This window comes from Pungitius pungitius, chromosome 16 (assembly GCF_949316345.1).
Source record: "Pungitius pungitius chromosome 16, fPunPun2.1, whole genome shotgun sequence".
Classification (NCBI taxonomy): Eukaryota; Metazoa; Chordata; class Actinopteri; order Perciformes; family Gasterosteidae; genus Pungitius; species Pungitius pungitius.
The window spans coordinates 11,581,197-11,603,796 of NC_084915.1; the positions used below are offsets into that span (position 1 = coordinate 11,581,197).

Genomic DNA, 22,600 nt, shown 5'->3' on the forward strand with positions numbered 1-22,600 from the left:
CATTCATTTTGTCCAGCTTGAACGTGTCATATGTTATGCGTTTATAAATATTTACTAAGCACTTTTTACTTCCGTGTTTGTTGAACAAATGCGCATTTGCGGTATTACGGTAACGTGAAGTAGGCGTGCTTAGTGTTGGAATGTACCATTTCGCCAACACACCGGGAAGAGCTGTGTTGTGACAGCGGAGTGTCAACCCGGCGGGGGCAGACGGTAAGACGAAATCCTCGCCCCTTCCTCTACATGTATTTTAAATTACATTTAGTGACAATAGTGAGAACGCGCTGAAATGCCAGTTTATGCATAGGCCTAACCGCTACGTGTTTGACATGACCCAGTCGACAAACTCAGTGTATTAGCAAACGTGAGAGTGAGATTATCATACCGGACGTGCAGGTTCGTACCACCCTCATAATATCGTCAGTTAGCGAATCAAAGCTACCGCTGTGATTAATTTAGCTAAATTGGCTGTCGGAATCAGCGAGCAATAGATGGGTACCAGGAAGCTTTAGCAGTATATCACTTTCGTTTTAGTGAGTTGGTTTATCCCTTCCTAAAATCCAGTTAGCCGCGGAGCTAACGTTGGATGTCAGGTGAACGTTAGCGTTAGCTTCGCCTCCTGCAGTTGCGTTATAAAGTCGTGACTGATCGGGTTTAGGATGGATGATATTTTGGTCCCCTGGCCTAACGTCATTCATTCTTCACAGTGTCCGGGCTGCTCATATTCTCCGTCTACCAGCGAAATCCCGTTTTTAAAGATTAAATCTAGTTTATGTTTGGGCCTTAAACTATGTCCGGAACTGATAACATGTTAGGCTTCTGATTTCGCAATTAACGATTTCACTATCACGTATTTTGGAATCTTGGCCAATAATTTGAGACATTTCCACAATTTGTGGCGAATTAAGCAGAATGTCAAAAATGTCCACCACCAAATTGTATTTGCAGTTTATTATACAGCTAGTTATAATTTGTTTTTGAATAGGTTCTAAACCTGGGTCCAGTTACACTAGAACTTGCTAAAAAAGCAAGGGATATAGGTTTATATCACAAGTAGCCTCTTCATCAATAATCACTACAACGTCACATATTGAATCAGAGATGTTTGAATTAGGAGTATCTCCTATCTGAAATGCTCATTCATTCACACATTTTGTGAATTTGTTTTTGGTTTCTAGGTCACACAGTAGTTCTTTTTTTCCATCTTGGATCAACAATGGCCTTCAGCAAGGGATATCGCATCTACCACAAGCTGGACCCACCCCCGTACAGTGTCATTGTGGAAACCAGGAGCCGGGAAGAATGCCTCATGTTTGAATCCGGGGCTGTCGCCGTTCTGTGTAAGAAGTCCTCTTTGATTGCACTGTAATGAGAGATGCTTTAAATTCCCTAAACCATGCCCCCGAAATGCCAATGCTTGAAGTACGGCGTTGAGAGAGATATAATTTACTATCCAATTGTGGATGTGATTTGGTGCTATGATTAAGTCAAAGGCTGCAAAGAAAAGCACCACCAACTTTTTGCTATGTTGCTGTTTGTCTTCTAGCGGCAGCAGAGAAGGAGGCCATTAAAAACTCCTATGCCAAGATTCTCGATGCTTATGGCATCCTGGGCGTCCTCCGCCTGAACCTGGGTAAGCCGCATACACATCTATTCTGTTCATTGCTCCGTGTTGCAGAAATTTCCTGGAGACAGTCCAGATTCTGGCCCCCGTGTGACTTTGAAGGCCCTTTTGGTTTGTCGGTCTGTTGCTTCTTACTTCTAAGCTGCTTTCTCCTGCCCGCCATGTGACTTTGAAGGCTCTTGTTATCATAACAAGGGGCAAAAGCGGAATAAAATATTAAGCTCGGTCTTAAAGATGGCTGAGATTTGACTGGCTGGGAATTTCCTTTAAAGGAGTGGCACCAAACTTAAATGAAATGTTTTCTTGGACCTCGTCTTCATTAACATACTGTATGGTTTCTCCCTTTTTCTTTACATTCCATCATACTTATTTTTATGTCTTTTTTTTTTGGCATACTCCACTCACTTCTGCAGGGGACTCCATGCTCCACAGTCTGGTGGTTGTGACAGGATGCAGCTCTGTGGGGAAGGTGCAGGATTCAGAGGTTTTCAGGGTCACACAGACAGACTTTATATCCCTGAATAATGATCCAGGAGATGAAGACCGGATCGCTGAAGTGCGAAAGGTCTTGAACTCGGGACACTTCTACTTCGCCTGGTCTGCCACTGGTTTCAGCATGGACTTGAGCCTCAATGCACATCGCAGGATCCTAGAGGACACTACGGATAACCGCTTCTTTTGGTAAACACGTGAAAGGATTACTGTTATAGAGAGTATAGTAGGCATGTGTATGGCTTTAACTGTCTGAAATAGTGGGTCATGAGTTCTCACTCTGAACAGCTTCTCCTGGGCACATAGTACATGTCGAATGGGTGATTTTGGGGCTAAAAGATCAATTGGAGTGTTCATACGGAGTTGGTTTGTGTGTTTACTGTTGTGTCTGTATTAAACAACAGGAACCAATCTCTGCACCTGCACCTGAAACACTACGGAGTAAACTGCGACGACTGGCTCTTGAGGCTGATGTGCGGAGGTGTAGAGGTCAGGACCATCTATGCAGGCCACAAACAGGCCAAGGCCTGCATCTTCTCCCGCCTCAGCTCGGAGCGTGCCGGCACTCGATTCAACGTCCGAGGAACCAATGACGACGGACAGGTGGCCAACTTTGTGGAGACTGAACAGGTAACTCAGATTTTGGACCATTGGATCCTTGGAATCTCACCTCTGTTTGAGGTTGGAGCTTGAAACCGTAGTTCTATAGATTTCTCTATATGCTCTTAGCATGGTCACATGACCCTGGCATGGCTGTCTGTTTAAACAATGGTTATCTATTGACTGGTGAGAAGAGTCAAACACTATTGCTCGAGCATTTCTGGCCGTGACTGTTGAGTGTTGAATGAATTATAGATTCATAGGTAACATTAAACCCTTCCAGGAAAACCACGAGCATGGTGGTGATGCTGATTATATATATATATCAGTACACAATTCGCCAAAGTCCAACTTATTTATTCAGGTAATGTCGGTCCAATAAGTATTTTGTTTAAAATTGCAGAGTTAGCACATGAATATTTGACTACGCAAACTTACCTCCTGGCTCTTCTTTGGTAAAATAGACTGGATTTGGAACCTTATAGTTCCTTTTTCAGAACACAAACAAAAAGCTATAGAGTAAACGGAATATCTATAACTATAATATGGTGCAATGCAGTACAACTACAACGAAATTTGCTTTCTGACATTAGCACAGTGCCTAAAGCATCTTTATAAATTACAGAATTTCTTTTTATAAATGGGTTTTTAATAAAGGGTTTTTGTGTTTTGTCACTTTTCAACGGAGCTTAACCAACTTTTTCTCTTGTGTTGAACAGGTTATTTTCCTGGATGACAAAGTCTCCTCCTTCATACAGATCCGTGGCTCCATTCCTCTTTTCTGGGAACAGCCAGGAATCCAGGTAATGGAAACCAAATCTATCCTATAAAGCCGCCATCGAAACGAGACCGCAAGGATTTCTTGTATTAAGCCACACTATGTGACGATCCTAAAGCAGCTCTCGGCTTTCGGGTGAAGTTCTGTCCGCTCTGTAAATGGCAGATAAAACTTAATCAGTTGCAGCTGCAAGTGCAAATACACTGATTGGGCCTTGTCTTATCTTGCAAATTGATATGATAAAAATAAAATACACTGTATTTGGCATATGTGGGGAATGAAACACTTCCTTGTAAATACACAGGATATCTTTATCCTAGTTTTAACACATTTTGTCCATGCTGTGTTCAGAAAAAGTCCATTAAGGCTGTTTTGTTGCACCTGAATGAGAATCGACGCCCTAATGGGATGGATGAGAACCCCCACCTGGTATAACCTTTACTCTCTTTTTTTATTTCGGGCTCTTGCTGGTGCTGGCACTTTCATACTGCGGATGGGGCTTTCTCTGTGCAATGCCAGAGCCTTTTGGCGGGGTAAAACCAAGGCAATCCCAATCTGGATTTTTACACAGGTCCCAGACACAGAACCTCTGCTGTAAACAACATTTTCCTGCCGTTGTCGTGACATTGCACAGACTTGTGGATTAGATGAGATGTGGGGGAGGTCCACGATGGACACAGTGGTTGGTAAAGGGCATTTTTCTGTTTTCCTAAGCAACCAAACTTCTTTGGTCAAGTGAGAGCCTGGTCTGAAAACATCCCCTAACCACTTCCCTTTCACTTAAGCTGCTGTTATTCCCCGGGAAACTGAATAGGTGGGATTTGACAATATGGAAAAAATAAGGTAAATTTCTTTCGGACCATAATAAGTCAAGACTGTATTAGTCGCCTATTTCATACTGGTTTGGTTTAAAACTCAGGGTTGTGCGCTCAGGGTTGTTTTCAGACACACCTGTAGTGTTTCCGCTTTTAAAGGACTTTAAAAAAAATCATCCTAGTTCATCCTATAAATTATGGTTTTGTAGGCTTACTTTCCGCTTTGCATACTACTAGATATTCATTCCCTTGTTAAGATGAATAGTTTCAGTGTCAACCAGAAGCAAAGATATTTAACTCGGCACAGTTAGTTTGCATTAGAAATATTGGTTATTCACCCAACTGGAAAATATGTTAATCATTAATGAGGTCTATTAGAGCCCTTGTGAATGGCAAAATCTTAGTTCATTATTATTGAAGGTCTGATCGCATGTGGCATCACATTAGTATTCACAGATATGCTTTGCAAGAAGTACTAGATTTAAATAAATCTGAAATATCAAACATGTAATCACTCAATGAGTGTCTATTATTAATAGTCAACCAACAAACCAACGGCAAACCTTGAAAGTGGCATAACATTTGTAACCTTGGAATCTTTCGTGTGCATCAAGTGCTTCTGGTATCAGAGAGCAATCAACCTAAAGAGCTTGATTTTTACAAACTACTCTCCAGGTTTTATGTGTTGAGTACTGTTGAGTTTGAGTAAGATGTCATGGTGTAAGGTAGCAAGCGGTAACCTAAGCCCTTTCAAATGCCATATCTGGAGGTTATTAATTATGCATAACATACACCTGCACAACAGTAGAAAGAGTAAGTGAGGAGTGACAAAATGGCAACAGCATGGAGCAAAATGTTTAGTATTTCATGCCAAAAACAGGCATCACCAAAAATTGGCACATGCAAATATGTGGGCAGATATTTTCCTGAGACACAATGCAGTGTTAATAATCCTAGACTGGTTTGGACCCAGCGTGCGTGTATGTTGCTGTGGCGTGAAATTTGAATTGGGAGCCCAGGAGGAGAAAAGGAAGGCAGAGGCTGGATGCTGCAGGAGGAATGATGACTATTTGATTCAGCTACTGTACGTCAATGACAAGCCACTAAAAACAGAAAGAGAAGATTAATTAAGTACAGTCATGCAACTCGGAGCGAGTAGATGTCCTTTGGAGATTCTTAGTCAGCATCAGTATACGCTCAAAATGAGAAAATGTATAGCGACAGAAAAAGGAAGTACGTAGGCAAGTGGGTATTTTATTAAACATTGCAATAAAGGTGACAGGCAACAACATCTCTCTGCTGCTCAGTGTCTTCGTATGAAGAAATGTCCTTTTGCTAAAACCCTGCATTGCTGTTGTCCTATGTGTTGTTGTCCATTTTCTTTTCCAAATTCGCTATCACAACTTGTTGTTGATGTTTTCTGGTCATGTACAGTTTTCCTTCTTTAAGGAGGTTTGTTTTAATTGACGAAAGAGAACAACGTGACCCTTTTTGGTCTTTTCTGCCCGTCTCTGACCTGCAGGTTGGTTCTCATCGTGTCAAACTCTCGAGGGGATTTGAGGCAAATGCTCCAGCATTCGAAAGGTAATTGATATTTACTGTGTGTACACAAATGTTAATAATGTGTGGCAGTGTCTATCTGCTTTATCTGGCCTTGAGCACACTACAATTAAAACGGTGTCTCCTGCAGTCACCGCCCAAGGTGCAATGGATAAAAGATCTTCAGACTTTTAAAAGAGAAGTTGTTAGTTGAAAAGGGTCTTGAAAGGCTCAAACAGACACCTTAGTTGTTCTTGATCAGTTTGTGATCCTAATAACCCATAAAATTGTGTCAAAAATCCCTTCTGAATGTTGTAGGAAAAAGCATTGGAGCCGGTGTGATTACTCATGTTAACTATCAGTGAATTGAGGAGACAAGGTGGGCAGTGACAAATATGAACCATCTACATTTTTATCCAAAACGGATCATCCAAAAAAACAAACCCAACATTTTTCTACTTTTCTGCTCACAAAGCGGCCAGTCTGATCACAAACAACTGATGGCAGGGAACACTCAGTCCTGCTGCCAAAACTTTTCAATAATCATTTTTGACCTTCTTGAAGGATATTTTTTCCAGATGCAGCAACCTTCACACTGAAGGATCAGTGGGCTTAAACTGCGGCCACAATGCGAATGACCTCTTTTAATCACCGTGGCACACCCTGAGGGTAGCCTGCCTGCCTCCACCCATGTCCACTTTCTTTGGTTATCAGTCCCAGCGCAGCCATGCTGCTCACCAACTTCACTCGGTTCAAATGGATGGTTGGTGGAAATCTATGAAGACCACCGGGGGTTCTTTCATTTCCACATACCTTTTTCTCAGTGTCAACCTAATTTTGACCCCTAGATAGTTAGAGACCTGAACGTATTGAGACGAGGATGTCCGATGGTACACCAGTTATATTTGGAAGCAAAATCGTCATTGTTTCACACCAAGAAGTTGTAAATGCATCTAGTATCTCTCCAGATTGGGGGGAAAGTGACTCATCCTTTGTTGCAACTTGTCAGTTTCTGCGTTGGCAAGATGTCTGTGTTGAAATTATTAAGATAGCCCAACACTAACAAGAATTCCTTTTTATTAACTGCTATTGTCTCTGCTGGGTAGTGGTGCCTCCATCTGCCGTGTATTTAGACAGGTCATGTTTAATTTGTCTTGCACTATGCCTCATTTGTAATGAGCAAGCTTAAGCAGTGAGATTAGAATTAGAGTTTGAGTCTGTGATGTAATTTTAGACCTTGTCAATTGCTTATTGTGAGATTTTGTGTTTTTTGTGCAGACACTTTACAGCACTGCGGAGGTTGTACGGTAAACAGGTGATCATCAACCTGCTCGGGGGTAAGGAAGGGGAACACATGCTCAGCAAAGCTTTTCAGGTAAGAGCACCTATCATCTGTTCCCTGACATGGATAACTAATAAAGGAGGCGTAGTCCAAAGCACACTGGTGTGCATCAAAACCGATTCTTATCCATTTAATGTACCCTGCACTCATACGTTTATGTTTTCCTTTTTGGGCCTATAGCTGTAAAACCCCAAAGAAACTTACTTTTGAGGTTCAAAACTACATTTCATTAATTAATTAATACTTAAGTCAGCTCCTGGTTGGTTATATGCAGAGATGTGGTGTCCTCTGTTTTTTTTTTACGTGGACAGCAAAGAACCCAGGCAGCTTTTAATTTAATCTGTAATGTCCATCTTTTCATTCATGAAACAATGTCGAAGGTATTTGTAGTTTTTTACCACGTTGTCATACACTTGAATTTAAAGTTTCTTTTGAATGAAGGCCATCGGGTTTAAATGAATGAATGAATTCAGGCAACACATCTTACATGCACATTGAATTCACTTTTGCAGTCAGTTTCAAATTTCTGTAAACAAGTCGTCTTCCTCCCTCAGAGTCACCTGAAGGCATCTGAGCACACGTCGGCCGTGAAGATGGTGAACTTTGACTACCATCAAAATGTGAAGGGGGGCAAAGCAGACAAACTCCACAGTGTCCTCAAACCCTACCTCACCAAGTTCATCGATGAGTGTGGCTTCTTCTACTACACGGGAGAGACCGGCATTGTGAGGTGAGGAATTAATACAAACAATGAAGTAGTGGTAAATGTAATTCTTTATTGATCCATAACATTCAAACATCCACATTTTTTTAGGACTCAGGGTGGGACCCTTAGGACCAACTGCCTGGACTGCTTGGATAGAACCAACAGTGTGCAGGCCTTTTTTGCACTGGAGGTAATGGTCTGTTATTAAATAGCATAGATTCTTTTTAATATTGATGCTCATAGTCTAAACCCCTGACACCTCACCAGATGCTGCCAAAGCAGCTGGAGGAAATGGGTCTCACAGAGAAGCCCCAGCTGGTGGCCAGGTTCCAGGAGGTCTTCAGGACCATGTGGTCTGCCAATGGAGACTCCGTCAGTAAGATCTACGCGGGGACTGGTGCCCTGGATGGCAAGGCCAAGGTACGCAAAAGTGACACAACAAACACGCACAAATATGCAAGTTCACGGGGATTGTTTGGTCTTGAAAGTTGTAACGGGGTGGATATTTAATTTGCAACTCTAGACAGTCTTGATAAACACTGATAAGTGATGAAGACTATTCCAACTGAAAAGAAGACGAGAAGAACGTGTTGCCTTTCCATTTTTTTCTTAAACAACAAATTTCACTCCAAATAATGCGTAATTGTTTATGCAGTGACAGAGTTGATCTTCTTTGTGTGCTTTCGTTTCTAAACTCTTGTGTGATCTCTTTCTGCTGTCCTCTGGACCTCTCTTCTTGTGTGGTAAGTTAACCAGGCAGTCCATGTGGTTTTTGAACTGTGGGACCATTTCTAGTGCATTATTTGTTTCAGTGTCTCTTGGTTAAATGATGGTGATGGTGATGTGGGATGGGAGAGTTGGGACCTTTTTTTGTGTATGAAAAATGTTACTTTACTTTATTTCCCCTGAGGTATACAAGTGATGCATACTGTCTTGAATAGCCAACTCTCAAAAGCTCCATGGAGCTAACTACTAATCAATAGAAATGAGTAGAAAAAGAAAACAAAGGAATAAATATTAAAGGCCTCCTCTTATTTAAAGAAATGTCTTTCATCACAGTATCATTTTCTATTGTTGCCTACATTATGTGGTTCCCTATGCTGTCGTGATTGGAGGAACTCGGACGAATCAATGCAAATGATCAGCATGTTGCACATCTGTCAAGTTTAGATTCTTCCTGTTTTTTCAGAAATGACTTGGATCCGTCTTATGGGCTTCTCTTTTCTTCCGTGTTTTATAAACCGAGTGAGAGTGTAATAACTTTTTTCCTGTCCGTCTGTAGGCGGGAAAGCTAAAAGATGGCGCTCGCTCTGTGACCAGGACCATCCAGAACAACTTCTTTGACAGTTCCAAGCAGGAGGCGATAGACATCCTGAGGCTGGGCTCCACGCTCAACAGTGACTTGGCAGATAAGGCTCGGGCCTTGCTCACCACTTCCAGTCTCTATGGTAATTCTTTATAACACATGATATATTGTTGTATTGGGTCCACAGATCAAATTTTCCCTATAATATACACATCATTATTATAATTTTATCTTCTATTTTATTGTTATATTGCACCAAGTGTGGCATTAATAAATTCTGATTACAAATACAATATATTTGTTTTGCACCATATTACATATTACAGCATCTATATTTTGTAGTTTTAATAAAAATCTTTTCTCCAGCTCCATCGTTTGGGCAATTGTTTGAATATTATTATTATATTATTTTGGACGTGTCGATTTGTAGGCCTGTCGGGCAGAAGCTTGTCAGCACGAAGTGTTTAGTGTAATCTCCGTGTGTCAGCTCTCTGTCCCAGTCAGATTAATGCTGACCAACTGCTCTGCTGGAATTATCTGTTAAAGCACTGGTTAACCCGCCCTTCTCTCCCTTCTCCCCCCCCCCCACTTGCTCACAATCTTAGTCACTGAGCCCATCTTACAATCAGGTATAGTAAATGCCAGACTGGCCGCAGTGGATGGATCTTTTCACCCCCTCACATAGTTGTCGTATAATTTTTGTTTGCTACTCATTATTGTTCATTCATTTACAATCCAATTTTGGTAGTGGTTTAATCCTCTGTCTGTTGCACATCATCAGGCTTTTCCAAAAGTGATTAAAAGAATGCTGAATTTGTTGAAATGTAGTATCACTTGAATAGAAAGGATGGACTGAAATGAACCATTACCAAAGTTAATTATTTGAATGTTCATCTGTATTTCAACAAGAACTCTGGTTTGTGTCCTTCATCCCATGACCCCATGTGTTAGGACCTTGTTTTAATCTTCCTGTGTCGTATTTCAACGTTCTCCCATTAGTGTTGATTAGATCACGTTTTGTGTTTAGCTTTCCCGTAAGCCTTCTTTTTACACTCTAAATGTGCTTTCCTCCTTTTTACAGCCTCCCCAAGAGTATTGCTGGGAATGTGTCAGAACCACCATAAATACACAAGGCCCAAGCAGATCCGAGTGTGCGTCGGCACCTGGAATGTCAACGGGGGTAAACAATTTCGCAGCATTGCCTTCCGCAACCAGACTCTCAACGACTGGCTGTTGGATGCTCCAAAGAAGGCGGGGCATCCCGAGTTCCAGGGTATGTTGGGGTTTCTTTATCTATAATCTATAAAGCTATAGCCAGCCGCTGGTTAGCTTAGCATTGAAATGAAACGCCTGGCTCTGTCCGAAGGAAACAAAAAGCATGTCTAAACTCAATATTTAACATGTTTTGTTAAATCTCTGGTTTGAGGTTGTGTTGGTATTTGTTGGCGAGAACAGTATCTTTGAGTCTCTGATGGTCGCTGAACACTAATGGCAAGGCATCAGGAAGTTACTGAATTATATCTATGTTTCAGGGTTATTAACTTAATTGGGTCCAGGGAACTAAATGGTCAACAACAGTTGACATTGTTAATTAATTAATTAAGAATTAGCTTGAAGGCCTTTACTTGAAGAATAAATCACAATACTGTTTACTGCTCACAAAATTGTATGTTTCAATGCTGAGTATTCTTTCTTTTCATAGACAGCAAAGCCAACCCCATTGATATCTTTGCCATCGGGTTTGAGGAAATGGTTGAACTAAATGCTGGAAATATCGTCAGTGCCAGGTATGTGTCAGATAACAGGCCGGCTTTTTTTTTTTTTACCAATGGGATATAGTTGTGTGTGTGTGTGTGTGTGTGTGTGTGTGTGTGTGTGTGTGCGCTCTATACATCCTTGAAATATTTGCAAATCTTAAAGGTAACTACAATGTCTTTCAAAAGCTAAATTTGCTTTCGACATAAAAATTTTTACGGGGAGCAGAAGTGAGGAGGGACAAAGAAGATTTTTTTGTGATCAACTATTTCTTCTTCTCATACTGTTTTTGTCTCAGCACCACGAACCAGAAACTGTGGGCTGCTGAGCTACAGAAAAACATTTCGCGGGACCACAAGTATGTGCTGCTTGCTTCAGAACAGCTGGTGGGAGTGTGTCTGTTTGTTTTCATCCGCCCGCAGCACGCACCCTTCATCAGGTACGAAGCGAGCACGTTGTCACAAGAGGCGTATCTAGTTCTACTCCACAGTCATTGTAACAAATGTGACTCTTTGCATGCATTCAATACGTGTTTTCCAGGGATGTTGCGGTTGATACTGTTAAAACTGGCATGGGCGGGGCCACAGGCAACAAAGGAGGGGTGGCCATCCGCCTGCTCTTCCATACCACCAGCATCTGCTTCGTCTGCTCCCACTTTGCTGCTGGCCAGTCACAGGTCAAGGAGAGGAATGACGACTACAGCGAGATCACACGCAGACTCACCTTCCCCATGGTAACAAACAAACATTATGTCCATAAGGGATTCTGCAGAACCCTCTTCTTCTTTTTTTTGCATTGCTGAAGGATAACCGCATCCGTCTTGTCCTCGCCAGGGCCGTCTGCTGTACTCCCACGACTACGTTTTCTGGTGCGGGGACTTTAACTATCGAATCAGCATGCCCAATGAGGAGGTGAAAGAGCTGATCAAACAGCAAAACTGGGATGCCTTGACAGCTGGGGACCAGTTGTTGGATCAGAAGAATGCTGGTTTGGTATGACACGCAGTACCGTTGCATTCTTACAGTGATAAAAACTTTCACTTCCATGCCGACATAAAACCGTGTGCTTTTAGTTGAGGCTTTTTTATAGCGCGTACTAACGCAAAAACATCTTCCACAGGTGTTCCGAGGGTTTATAGAGGGGAAGTTAGATTTTGCTCCCACCTATAAATATGACCTCTTCTCAGAAGATTATGATACCAGTGAGAAGTGCCGCACACCAGCCTGGACTGACCGCATACTCTGGAAGAGGAGGAAGTGGAACTTTAATCAAACAGGTGAGACAAAAAAAAATGACCAGCCCGCTCTACAGTTTGCCCATCTCCCTGTAAATGGCGTGTAAATATCCTTGAAATGAGACTGCACCTAGATTGAAGAGAGAGTGAACAAGTAACCAATAAAAGAATGGTACAATCATGTTTTGCAGCTGAGGAGATGAATGTAGTAGGAGCAGCTTCTACATCTGGGGAGACTGACGACGATCCAGATAACCCCTGGAGCGCTGGCACTCTGAAGTACTATGGCAGGGCTGAGCTTAAGACCTCGGACCACAGGTAAACCATGAATAGCTGTATTATGTGCTTCCTTTCCTTCTAATGCCACATCTTAACACATGTGGTGCTGTCAAGTGGAACGCATTGATCTTGTACCCCTAAAGAACAATTTTGCAAACGAATATATTTTCTTTTTAATCTCGCATCCCCATCTTCGATGTCTCCTGTCATCTCTTTAGGCCCGTTGTTTCCATAATAGACGTGGACATCCTGGAGGTCGACCCCGAGGCGCGCCACCAGGTCTACAAGGAAGTCATTGCCCAACAGGGGCCTCCGGACGGCACCATCCTGGTGTCGCTCTGCTCCTCCGGCCCGGACGACTACTTTGACGATGCTCTCATAGACGAGCTGCTGGACAAGTTTTCTCATTTTGGAGAGGTCATCCTCATCAGGTGAGTTCGATAGCCCAACACGGACGGACATGTGTGCCCTTCAGACCGTGACACGGCATTGACAGTGTTGTTGTTTCTGCAGGTTCGTTGAGGAGAAGATGTGGGTGACTTTCCTGGAAGGTTACTCTGCACTTGCTGCTCTTTCTCTCAGCGCTTCCACCGTAAGTCATCACTGACTGTATTAATATGCTATGCAACTGCTCCACAAGCCTAGAGCATATAAAATATGCATTCCGTATATTCATATCAATTGTATACCTTTCAACTACCTGTTTATAGTTTATGTCCCTTGGTTACATTGTAGGTCCTTGGCAAGATGCTCGACATCCGTCTAAAGAGTCCCGGCTGGATCAAGAGTCTGGAGGAGGAGATGAGTGTGGAGAGAATCTGTGGAAGCATCCCCACCTCTGCCAGCTCCACCCTCCTCGCTGAGGACACGGACATGGGCGATGATGATTATGACATGGAAGGTGAGGGACGACAGCCAATTGAGCCCAATCCTTATCTTCAGAAATCTCAGTCTATGAATCCACATTTTTTACTAATGTTTTTTTTAGCCGTGTGCAAAGCCAATTTCAAATACATGAATTCCCGCCCTCAATTCCCAGGGGATGTCGACGACGAGGTGGAGGAGATTCTTCCCCAGCATCTTCAGCCTGGAGCCGGCTCTGGCCCCGGATCCTCCCCTCTCCCCTCCCCCCGCGGTAGTCCCTGTCCCTCCCCCACCCACGGAGAACCCGTGGCCCCCGGCAGGTCTAGCCGTGGAGGGCAACCCTCCCGTCCATCACAAGGTATAAATAACATGTGACATACACCTGGAGTCAGGTTGCTGAAAGTACAGTCCTTTTAATCCACTCAGGCTCTAGTTTCTGCCTGGTGGAATATAAACTATAATTCTGCTGTGTTTGTCTAAAGAAGACTTAAGCCCTTCACCAGTGAGGAGAGAATTTCCAGGTAAAATAACGTGTGGTGCTGTAATCTATGTGTAGTGTTACAGGGCGTGTAGTGTGTCTTCCAGTAAACTACTTGTTTCTTGCGTTATGATGTGGTAATGAAATGTGTGCAGTGTTAGCTCCATCTTCCTGAGGAATTTAAATTTACAGGATAAAAATGACTGTTCCTCAGTCAAAACCAGACTTTTTCTCTTTTTTTAGGGCCTCCTGTTGACTTCCAGCCTGGTGCTCCCACATCTATAGAGCCAAAACGCCCACCCCCGCCTCGTCCCCACGCCCCCCCAGCCAGACCGGCGCCTCCCCAGCGCCCACCGCCACCTTCAGGTAAAGCATTTACAACCTTGCCTGCCCTTGGTTAAAGCTCTATTTTTCAGAAATGTTATTCACTGAAGTATAGCTTTAGTCAGTGCAACCAAATCTCTTCCCACACTGGGATTCAGGTGTTAACATTTTCCCTTTCATTCCGCTGCGTCGCCTCACTCCTGAAGGCGGCATGAGCCCTATGCCAGTAAGGAAGGGCTCTGCAGGTAAAGCGATTCGTATTAGCTGTGTTTATGTGCTTACAGGCCTAAGACATTAGCAAGTAGTGGCTGCTATTTTCCATGCGATGCTACAGAGAAGCACGATGCATTAGTGTTTTCTATCCGTTACAATGCTCATTTCAGCTAAGCACAGTTAGTTTTGAGATGATTTTATGAAGCTAACAAAAAATGTGTGATTATTCACCGAACCATCAACGTCAATGTCACCCTCTGCTACACCTGACTGGCAGTATGCAACCCAGGGCTGCCCTTCTGTTGCGCTTGAGCTTTTCAAACTCATTGAAAAATTGGATGTTCCCAAAGTATCCACCAAAAATTACTTCTGTTTCAAATTTGAAGTGGAAAAATAGATCACGCTGTTGCTGAGTCATGTTTAAATTATGACAACAACTCCTAAATAAATCGAGGTTTTTCGAATGACCATTTGGCTCAAGTTCAAAATGCAGTGCTTCTTGTGCACGATCATCATCATTCCCCATAATATGTGATTCTGATGAATATAAATTCTGAAAATGTGGCAAGCTTGACAATAATATTCTCCTCTGTGGTAGATTTTTGTAAAACATGTCTCTAAAAGTGTCCTTATTAACTAGCCGTTCTACTAAATATTTTTACCTTAATTTTATTCCACGTGGGAGTTGCTGGTAAGTCATGATGTGGGTTTTTTGTATTGAAATATTCTTTTCCCCTCTTTGACTTGAAGACTGTGGCGAGTTTCCCAGCCCACTGTTTGGTAGGAGAGGCAGTCAAGGTAACTGGCCAGGCGGTGGGTCTTTCAGTATTAGCTGATCCCAGTAGTCTTACACCCAGTCATCAATGCTCTTCATAGACATTGATGATTCAACTTGACCGATTTCTTTTCTTTTTTGTTATTGTTGGGGGCCATCTAAGTCTTTTGTATGTTAGCAAGATAGATGTGTTTGGTAGACCGGTTTGGCTGATTTCAGTGTGGAATAACCAACAAAAAAAGGCATTTTTCTTCTTTTGTTTTATTGTATGTATTTGCATTAAGTTGTGAAAGTAAGTGAGAGGGAAGATATGCATCATTATAAGGTTACTTCAATCCTATTATAATCTGGAGTAGTTGAGGAGACCATCTGACTGATGTCTTCTCATAGTGGGGAGCTTTATACCTCACCTGTGCATTCATCATCATCATCATCATGTTTTAAATAATCATTTGGTGACCACAGCCTTTTGGTAACCAAGGAGGTAATGTGAGTTAAATGAAAACTCCTTCAGTCCAGACATGAAAAGGTTAGCTGGGCTTCAGTAATCCACTAGGATTAGAGAGGAACTCCTCCTGTGGCAAGGGGATATTTAGACTTCACTGCTCTGCTGCATCACTACTGGCGTTCTCTATTCCTGGGGCCTACTGTAGTGTAACTTTTAGAGTTTGTTGTCATTGGCAACGCTAGCTTCGTTTTGTCAGGATTCCACTTTGTGTCTAACACTAATGTGGTTCGTTCTACTTTGTGCTGCAAAGGACCAAAAAGCCCCGCTCTCGCAGGTGAGTGGCGCAGAGCACCACGTAGCCTCGCTCGTCTTTGGGTAGATTCTTGCACTCATCGAGTGTGATACGAGATTGGGATTAGTTTTTCTGTTTACTCGGTCCACAAATAATCCACCCCAACAAAACTTTCAGATTCAATGTGAAGTGGAAATAGCCCATAGGGTTGTTTTGAATTAAGACCACTGCTCGTTTAAGGTTTTTCAAGAGCTGAAAGACCTTTGGGATCAAGTTCAAAATGCAGGTCGTGTGCATGATCATAATCATTCCCCATTATATCGGATTCTGGTTAATGTAAATTCTGAAAATGTGGCGAACTTTTAGATTTTCTACTGTGGTGGATTTATTTTAAAGTGTCATTATTAATTAGCCTAGACGTTGTCCTTGATATTATTATTAATTTTGTTTTGATATACGTGGGTGTTGCTGGTAAGTCATGTATTTATTTATTTTTTTGTATTGAAATATTCTTTTCCCCTCTTTGACTTGAAGACTGTGGCGAGTTTCCCAGCCCACTGTTTGGTAGGAGAGGCAGTCAAGGTAACTGGCCAGGCGGTGGGTCTTTCAGTATTAGCTGATCCCAGTAGACTTACACCCAGTCATCAATGCTCTTCATAGACATTGATGATTCAACTTGACCGATTTCTTTTCTTTTTTGTTATTGTTGGGGGCCATCTAAGTCTTTTGTATGTTAGCAAGATAGATGTGTTTTGGTAGACCTGTTTGGCTGATTTCAGTGCAAAATTACCAACAAATGGCACAGAATTCATTGCTCTGCTGCATCACTGCTGGTGTTTTCTATTCCTGGGGCCTACTGTAGAGTTACTTTAGAGTTTGTTGTCATTGGCAACGCTAGCTTCGTCTTACCAGTATTCCACTTTGTGTCTAACACTAATGTGGTTCGGTCTCCTTTGCGCTGCAAAAGGACCAAAAAGCCCCGCTCTGCCCCGGCCAGACGCAGGTGAGTGGCGCAGAGCACCACGTAGCCTCGCTCGCTGAGCATTTGTCCCGTGGACGCTCATCTTTGTGGTTGGCTGTATCCCTGTGTCACATTAAGGATAGCTACGTTGACTCTCTGTGACTGAGATCTCTGGCACAGAGAGGGGGGATCAGCAAGGAAATAGTGAAAGAAGAGATGTGTGTGTGTGTGTGTGTGTGCGTGTGCAAGCTGTGTGACAGGCTAACGGAACAAAGCCTGCCTCTCTTCCAGGCCTCCTGCAGCTCAGGAATGACTCAGTCATCATTATTAATTCAGTGAGCAATGGGGGTGTGTTCCGTTATATGTTGGGCTGGGTTTGCAGTACTTGTGTAACTCAATGAAGTAACTGGTTCTTCTGTCTTAACCCTTTCAGCTCGAGGACAGGTGGCAGTGGGAGCTCCTGGACCTGGAGGTGCTCCCAGACCCGTGAGTTTACTCTCCAAATATTCATATAGTTTGAAAAAAAACATTTTCACCAAATCCTTTCGTTCTCTTGTCATCCAGAATATTCCTCCTCGAGCCGGGGTAATCAGTATGCCCCCTCAGTCTCGCCCGCAACCTCCCTCTCATCCCGGAGCACCCAGACCCATCCCAGAGGTGCATCCTGGGGCCCCTCGGCCCATCCCAGACACCCACCCTGGAGCCCCTCGACCTGTGGCCACTGGCCAGGTCAAGCCGACTGACCTGCCTCTGGGTAAGGAAAATATGCTTTTACTAGATCATCAACAAAAGAATGTTGTTATTGTGAAACTACTGAACTTCTCCCGGGTTCCTCCCCCAGGTCCCCCTTCCTCGGGCCCTCCTCCTGGACAGCCCCCTGCAGCAAGACCCCAGGCTCCATCCTCTATGCAGCCACCCATGCAGCCCCAACAAGCCACCCCTACAGCTCAGGCTCCATCACCGATGCAGCCCCAACCAGCAGCCCCTATGGGTCAGGCTCCATCACCCATGCAGACACCCATGCAGCCCCAACAAGCCACCCCTACGGGTCAGGCTCCATCACCCATGCAGACACCAATGCAGCCACCCATGCAGCCCCAACAAGCCACCCCTACGGGTCAGGTTCCATCGCCCATGCAGGCGCCCATGCAGCCCCAACACGCTGCCCCTACTGCTCACTCCCAGCTCCCACCACCGATGCAGCCCACGCACACAGCTCCACTCCAGCCACAGCAGGCCCCTAAAGCAGGGCCCGTCGCCGCCGCTGCTGCCGCTGCCGGCTCTCCACAAGGTCTGGCCTCTCCTAAGGCCCCCCCTCGTTCCCGCTCCTCTCACACTCTGCCACCTGATGCTGCCAAGTCCGAGACGGCCCCGGCTATGCAGGTGTGTGCCAACTTCCTTTTTGGAGGAGATTATTGCCACTGAACATACACTAATATGATTATCTATTGATTACGCTGAGATTTCTCCCCTTGAATGTGGTTGATTAAAAGTCCGACAGATTCTCAAATTCTTCTTATCAGACGAGATGTTGTATGCTAAAGGATGACTCGTGTTGTGAGGCGGAGAAGCCTCTTTTCTCCTTCTCTCTCACATCAGATGAGCTTAGTTGTGTGTGCTCTTCCTGCTTCTGTCTCTCTGATACATTTGTCTCTCTTTCACAAGCCGGAGAAGCCCTGAGGGTGACAGGTACTTTATATTAAACCACCTCTTTGTCTCACCCGCCATCGCACAACAGTCCTCTGCTCTCATGTTTTTACCTTTTTATACGTTATAACTCGGTAACCTTTAAGTTTCAATTCGTGGCCAATTTTCCTTTCCCTTTTTCACGTCAAGAGATATTTTAACCAAAGCTTTGCTTGTCTTTTGTTTGTCGGTCAACATTTCAAACCATAAATGACGTGAAAAATAACATGAAAATGTGATGTTTTGTTGTTGCCCTTTTTCACCCTCACTAGTCCTTTCATATCTGCTCATTCAGGTGTTGAAATTGAGCACATATGCAATGACATCATCAATACATTTCAAATTGTGTTTAATTTGTAATTCATTCATTTGTAGAGTTGGTGATTGTCTGTGATACCTAGATCAGTAGTCTGTATATTTCAATTTAGCCCAGTTGAAAGTACTCTGTTCATTTTGACCACTATTTGTAACAATTTTGTGACAATTTTTAAGTATTTAACTGTTTGTTTACAAAGGATTTCTTCAAACCTGAGCTAAAGACAGAAAGACTGTTACAATAAATCACTTTATGCACATTCTAGTTAGTGGAACCGTGGCTCATGTTTTCACAGTGTTTGTTGTGAATGCTGAATGGCTTCGTCTCTGTTCCTCCTCAGACCAACGGACTGAATGGAATCCAAAGAGAAGCACAATGGAAGCCCGACCCCCTCGACACACTTGCTTCTGGTTTCCTCTCCTCCTCCTCGTCCTCGTCCTGGCACACCACCCAGTCTCTGACCCGAGGCTCCTCCCTACGCTCTCCCCCCTCCGCTCCCTCGTCCACGGCCGCGTCCTCCTGCCCTCTCCCTTCCTCCACCTCCTTCCATCCCTCCGCACTCAATCCGTCACCGTCCCTCTCCTCCTCACTTTCCACCCCGTCCCCCTTCGCCGCCTCCCTGCTCCCGCCTCCTCCGGCCCCGTCACGCAGCCGCTCGCAGGAGACGCTGCGCGCCTCCCCGGGCCCCTTCCTGACCGACCCGCTTCCCGCCCGGCCCAACAGCACCAACCCCTTCACTGGCCCGCTGTCGCATCAGCAGCACCGCCCGCTTACGCCGGACTTCAGCGTCCAGCATCCCGCCCCGACGCCCAACATCCAGAGGAGCATGTCTGTTCTCGCTCAACCACTCGTCCCCGCCTCCGCTCCGACAGCGGCCCCCGCCGCGCACGCCTTCCAGCTCCAGAGGACCACGTCTCTGTTTGGCCCGCCACCCGCTGCTCCCTCGGCACCGGCTCCTCTGCTCCCCCCCGCCCCGTCCGCGTTCCCCTCCTTGCCGCTGGCGCCAGCCTCGTACGTTCCGCCCGTCCTCGCGCCCCGTCGCCAGCCGCCTCCTCCGGCAGGGAAACCGAATCCTCGTTGGGTCACTTTTGATGACGATTTGGACTTTCCACCTCCAACCAAAGGGCCGCAGGCCCCCATCCTGCCCCCCAGCTCCCTGGCGCCCCAACTTCTGCCCTCGAGCGCCGTGTTCGACCTCGAGCCCGACTGGCTGTCCTCTGCCCCTTCGGTGTTCCCCACCCTGCACCCTCCCGTCCCAAGTAGAACTGTGAACAGTACCGCGAAGCCCCCGGGGGAACCCGGCGCCGAATGCTTCTTCCCCAGGGATCCCTCTTAATATGTAAAGGGCATATCCAGATATGTATAGCTCTATGATAAATGTGTATATGTGTGTGTATGTACAAAAGAGACATTATATAGAAGGTATAGACCAATACCCTCCCCCCCCATCCGGATCCCAGGAAATGATTCACATCTCTAGCAGAAGTGTACGAGCCTAAAAGGCGTGTTCTAACTTGACCACAGAGATGTTTGCCTGTTTCCCGATGTTAGCATTTATTTTAATATGAATTGTTCCGATGTTTGTTTTAAATAATGTCAGCAAACACGTGCCTGCGGCTGCGGTATAGTACATCCATAGTACAGCTTTACGCACAAATCATGTGTTTTATCGTGTGCAATATGAAGTTTTTCTCCGTGGCCGTGCAGCACGCCGGAATTCGCGGTCCACATCCATCCGACCGACTGATCCGTACATCGGAGCGGTGTTCTCAGAGTAGCGGGTAATCATCCACCTTCTCAGTTTACATGTAGTTGAAGATGAATGTACTTTATGTTGCACTGGGTTTTTGACGCTGGCCCCTTGCTGACGTTCCAGCGAGCGTGAGCCGGAACAGCTCGGGGTCGGCGTCCGTCAAACTGCCGCAAACACTGAGGTCATCTCGACACTTTGTTCTCTCTCTCTCTCTCTATAGTAAGTCATCACTTTGTCAATGGGCTGTTACGCTTAGCTGAATATATTTTGTGGCGCTTTATCCAAACCGATACATAGTGATTATGTATAAATGTGTGTTTTCGACATGGGAAGCGACTCGGTGAATCGCACAGCATAACTGAGGCGCTCGTGGTCGTGTGCTTGCTGATGGTAGAGTGACAGAAATGAGAGACCGAACAGATGGCCGCTCCACATCCAAAGCATTGAACCACACTGATGTAGGATCAGAGAACGTGGCGTGTGTACGATGTTGGTGTGATCGGAGTCAACTCGTGCATAACAACAGCAGGGCACATTCTTTTTTTAATTCTTAATTTTGTTTATTGCGAAAATTATGTTTAATGTTTTTAATTTCTACAAACATTTACTCTAAATAATCTGTTGTTGATACCGTGGTGACATGTATTGTGTTTGAGGTGTCTGTTGTCGTGTTTGACAGTGTTTAGTGTTGGGATGTGTGTGTGTGTGTGTGTGTGTGTGTGTGTGTGTGTACACAGAGTTAAAGAGTGGAATATCATAGCTTTCCGCGTAGGAAGTGTCCTCTTATAAGTGCACAGAGTGCATTTGCTTCCAGGTTCTGAACTAACAGCCACTGTATTCACTCAAAAAGTGGTTGTAACTGTATATCCTCTCTCTAGCGTGAGGGGCCTCATTGTATGCAAAAACCCAAACAATAATAGACAGTGGACCATTTCCACAAAGCTCCCACCACCTGAGTGAGAATTTGCCCAGAGCAACACAAACAAAGCATTATTCACCACCTTGACTACACAGACTCAACTATACTGTTTGCTTTGATGCATCACCAGATAATCATTTCCAGTCGACGGTTTGCTGTGTTTTGTGCGGCCCACATTCCAGACAGTAGCGTGATTTTGAGTGTTGGGTGTCAAACTCCTCTCAGCGTTGGCAGGGCCAACCGTGCTTTTTAGCCCATAGCCGTTTCCTCCAGTAAAGCGTGGTTGATACTCAGCCTCTCTGTTGTGACCATTAATGATTTTATCTTGCCAGAGGTGATGTGTCTTGCTTTTTTTTCCTGTACTATGTTATTTCCCTCTTTTGCTGCTATTGAGATACGTGGGTCAGCGTCAATGTTAACAATGATGACAAGCAATAGTTTTGCAAAAGGATCAGTGAGAGTGCAATCATCCCAAACATGACACATGCCAGCATCTAATTATATTGTTCCAGTAACTTTCAGAAATTATATAACCGGCTTAAATGTCTTACAAAAACGGTTTGATGGCTCGTGGAGGATAAAACATCACACCGCCCAAAAAAGTATGAGCTAACTAATGCATCATTAAACACAAAGGCAATGTAGGTTTGCTCTTGTGTAATGTCGGTGTCATCTCTAAAGCATTCATTGTGCTATTCAAGTGTGTGCAGTAGATCACGTATCTGCAAGTAACAGTAGGTTACTAGCCAGCGCTTTGTGTCCTGTCATGTTCAAGATGAGATTTTATAGGAAACATATGGCTCCTTTTGTGAGGTTGGTGTCCCTTTTTATGGTTATAATAAATAATGAGTCTGTGTTGTTGAACATATACTGTATGTATTAAAGAGAAAACATGACACTGCAATTCCAATAATAATCCAACGTTCCATATTTTAAGTGCGAAGCTGATTGCACATTTATGTATAAAGCAGTTTATGTTGTATGTATGCTAAAATAAATGTAAGTTGACCCTGAAGTGTCTGATTGCAGGCTATGATCTTATCGCGCATCCTACAAACTTAAACAACATATATCTATTTAAAAATATTGTGTGAGGCAGGA

The 22,600-nt window shown here is 44.2% G+C and overlaps 1 protein-coding gene across 17 annotated transcripts; it reads left to right on the forward strand.

The window, feature by feature from the left end:
• Positions 1-101: 101 nt before the first annotated feature.
• Positions 102-22,514, forward strand: synj1 (synaptojanin 1). 17 transcript variants are annotated; one of them, XM_037466844.2, is made up of 35 exons: positions 102-213; positions 1,179-1,340; positions 1,547-1,633; positions 2,038-2,305; positions 2,521-2,746; positions 3,436-3,519; positions 5,832-5,893; positions 7,127-7,223; positions 7,745-7,920; positions 8,005-8,086; positions 8,164-8,316; positions 9,179-9,344; positions 9,808-9,831; positions 10,284-10,475; positions 10,905-10,989; positions 11,256-11,396; positions 11,498-11,690; positions 11,791-11,949; positions 12,077-12,233; positions 12,383-12,509; positions 12,689-12,901; positions 12,984-13,062; positions 13,206-13,371; positions 13,510-13,692; positions 14,056-14,178; positions 14,343-14,381; positions 15,100-15,147; positions 15,883-15,906; positions 16,399-16,446; positions 16,832-16,867; positions 17,259-17,311; positions 17,390-17,579; positions 17,667-18,208; positions 18,491-18,514; positions 19,168-19,295. In XM_037466844.2, the coding sequence occupies exons 2-34, from the start codon at positions 1,217-1,219 to the stop codon at positions 18,503-18,505; spliced, it is 4,362 nt and encodes a 1,453-aa protein (XP_037322741.2). In that variant the 5' UTR covers positions 102-213; positions 1,179-1,216; the 3' UTR covers positions 18,506-18,514; positions 19,168-19,295. The 17 variants fall into 17 exon arrangements, with proteins under 17 accessions (XP_037322741.2, XP_037322724.2, XP_037322726.2 ...); XM_037466827.2 differs by lacking the exon at positions 18,491-18,514 and having other exon boundaries at positions 19,168-22,514; XM_037466829.2 differs by lacking the exon at positions 18,491-18,514 and having other exon boundaries at positions 9,188-9,344; positions 19,168-22,514.
• The last annotated feature ends 86 nt before the right edge of the window (positions 22,515-22,600 follow it).